Raw genomic sequence first — 2,992 nt, forward strand, 5'->3', positions numbered from 1 at the left:
GCCTCAATGTAAATACTGACTCCTCCCTCGACTCGCCTCCATGTAAATACTGACTCCTACTTCGACTTGCCTACATGTAAATAATGATTCCTCCCTCGACTTGCCTCCATGTAAATACTGACTCCTACCTCAAATTGCCTCCATGTAAATACTGACTCCTACCTCGACTCTCCTCCATATAAATACTGAGGCTTTCCTGAGACATGTCCATCTTTACACATTTAATAAATATTTTCTGTAAACACACAGGCACTCAGTAGCTCAATAGAACTTAAAAGCTTCTTCTTTAAATAGTTGATGTGACAAAACAAGTCAGATGATCCAGAATTTCCTCAGCAGTGTGGAAACTTTAACCATCATGAAGCCATCGCATCCTGCTGGTCCGGCTCAGGGACATCTGAGAAAGACCTGATCAGTGTTTGGTCCCTGTGATCCCTGAAAACTGGCTGCTTCCCAGTTCTAGTGTCGGTGATGTCATCCTGCAGCTTCCCAGCTGTCTTTGTCCCACAGATACGTCCAACTTGACGCAGCCCTTTATGGACAGATTTGTGATGGTGCACACCTTGTGGACCTGCTAAGAGATGAGTTGTGAAATAATTTACTGATCTCACATGGTTTTCTTCACCTTACACGTTTTATGCTGCTCCTATGTGCAGGCATGTGTTTCATTCTACAGGAGACAGAAGAAACGTTGAAGTTATGTTGGAGGCTTGTTACTTGTTCGTTTGTTCCAGCTTCATGTGCTTCACTTTCAAACCATGAATGAAAATTAAACATAGTTTTTGAATCCTTGAAGTTACCGTTGAAAAGATATATTTGGGAAAGATCTGGATGAAGTGATACAGAGTATTCCCAGGGAGGAGAGAGTGATCAGAGAAGAACTGAATGGAGATGTTGGTGAAGCTGGTGTTTCCTGACACTTGTGCCTCTTTTCCATTAGTACCATTTGCACCAGTACAGCACGGTTCGACTCGGCTCGGCGCAGTTTGTGTTTCCATTATTCTTTCAAATAAAGTATTTGCGCTCATTGTGTCTACTTTTATTGTTCAGTTTAAATATGTGGTTTTGTTTCTTGTTCACAGATTATTTTATTTTAGCTTTGCTTTAAAGTTTAATTCTTGTTTTGTGATTTGTACATCTGACGTCATGTTTTAAGGCCAGCACGGTACGCTTGGAGCCCCAGAGAAATGGGTTCTGAAACAGGGGCTGGTTCAATGAACCATTACGAGTGGAACCGAGTGGAACCGACCGTTAATCAGACTAATGGAAAAGGGCCATTGTTGGAGGAAGCTGGTCCTTCCTGACACAGCGGGTGCACGCAACCTGTTGGTGCGTACGCACCATTCAGACATGACATCCTTGCTCCTTTGTTCTGTGGCTGAAGACATTTCTCTTCTCATCCTGGAGGCTCAAACAATTCAAAACAGACCTGGAAAGTGGAGGTCCGGGCTTTATGACTTGTCATCGTGTTACTTAGATCCACCTGCAGATGAGACTAGAGCTACGCAGCCCTGAGACTTGTTGTCTGCCTTGTTCAGGGATGTTTGGGTCACATGCATGGGACGTGGATTGGAGTGGAGCTGACCTGGTATCAGGACTAATGCTGCTCTGTAAGTTTCTCTGAGACCTCCTCCTCTGTTTAAACTTGTTTTTTTTATTTAAGTAAATGTGCTCCTTCCCCTCTTCTCAAACATCTGTCCTCTCTTTCCCCTTTATTTATACAGGTAGTCTCATTGAGCCACGAGAACTCATTTTCAAGAGAGACCAGTTTTAGGGAGCAGATGGTGGGTTAATGGCCTTGCTCATGGGCCCAGAGTGGGGCAAATGAGGGTTGGGGCAAGTGTGGGTGCTTCACCTAACCCACCCACATTTTTGATGTTGTCGGTACCGGGGCGTGAACCGGCGATCTTCCGATCACAAGCCCACCTCTCTAACCTCTGCACCATCCCCAACATGTGGAGCTGTTGGTCCTCAGCAGTGTCTCTTGTCCTTGAGGTGCAGGTGGACCTCTGAGTCTGGTCCTGAGGAGCTGCTCTGTGTTGAGCCATGCGTCTGTTCCCATGTGTTTTTGTGATGAAGCATCCCGGATGGAAAGAGAAACATCAACCACAGAATAAAGTTCAGTTGTTTTGTTCTTTAATGTTTTTTGGGGGTTGTCATGGCCTGAATAACTAACAGTCTACACCAGCTGATCTACATCTTTAATCATCTATTCTCATCCAACAGCTGTCAATCATATTAATAGGCCTTTTTCTAAATCTCAGACTTCACTTGTAGCAACATGAAATGAAGCCGCACACATCTGTCTGCAGGACAAAAAAGTGATGTTCCTGCACACTCTCATCACATGACAACATTTGTTGCTAGGATACGGGGCGTGCCCTCTGTGCGACACACCAAATAGAGGCAGGCGGCGATGACGTGCTCCATCTTGCGCCCACGGGTCAGGTGTTTGCTGACCACCAGCTTGAAGAAGTTGAAGGCCGTTTCCAGACAGTGCTGGTTGAGCTGAAGCTGACTGCCGAGCTGCTGGATCTGACGCTTCCCTGCAGAGACACACATCGTCACATCTGGACACACCTGGCTGCTACACAGGAGGCAGGAGGAGACCCACCGCTCTGCAGGGTCTGAGCTCGGGACTCCTTCCCAACGCTGATGTGAAATGCAGAACCAAGAAGAGGAGCTTTAACTGGACCTGAAACACAGAACCAGAGCTTCAAATAGCTGAAGCGGCAGGAAAACATCCGCCGAAACCAGTTAGCTCAGTATCCTGATGCATGCACAGGTAGAAAAATCTAAAAAAGTCCAATCTGGTCCTCCTGACATTCAAAAAACAACAAGGAAAAAACAATGTAGAAACGTTTCGTCTTTCATCCGAAAGACTTCCTCAGTTAGCTCAGTGTTTCAGTTACTAAAGACACCTCCTGCTGTTAGACACCTCCTGCTGTTAGACACCTCCTGCTGTTAGACACCTCCTGTTGTTAGACACCTC

The 2,992-nt window shown here is 45.8% G+C and overlaps 1 protein-coding gene across 1 annotated transcript in view; it reads right to left on the reverse strand.

Moving 5' to 3' along the window:
- LOC119417992 (transcription factor IIIB 90 kDa subunit-like) overlaps positions 1 to 2,992 on the reverse strand; it is a 45,769-nt gene that overhangs the window by 14,456 nt on the left and 28,321 nt on the right. The window contains exons 2-3 of the mRNA XM_037685237.1: positions 2,615 to 2,695; positions 2,373 to 2,546 (exon numbers count right to left, since the gene is read on the reverse strand). Coding sequence (XP_037541165.1) covers positions 2,373 to 2,546; positions 2,615 to 2,695 — 255 coding nt within the window. The remainder of the gene's footprint in view (positions 1 to 2,372; positions 2,547 to 2,614; positions 2,696 to 2,992) is intronic.

The sequence above is a fragment of the Nematolebias whitei genome, chromosome 12 (assembly GCF_014905685.2).
Source record: "Nematolebias whitei isolate Nwh7 chromosome 12, NemWhi1, whole genome shotgun sequence".
Lineage (NCBI taxonomy): Eukaryota > Metazoa > Chordata > Actinopteri > Cyprinodontiformes > Rivulidae > Nematolebias > Nematolebias whitei.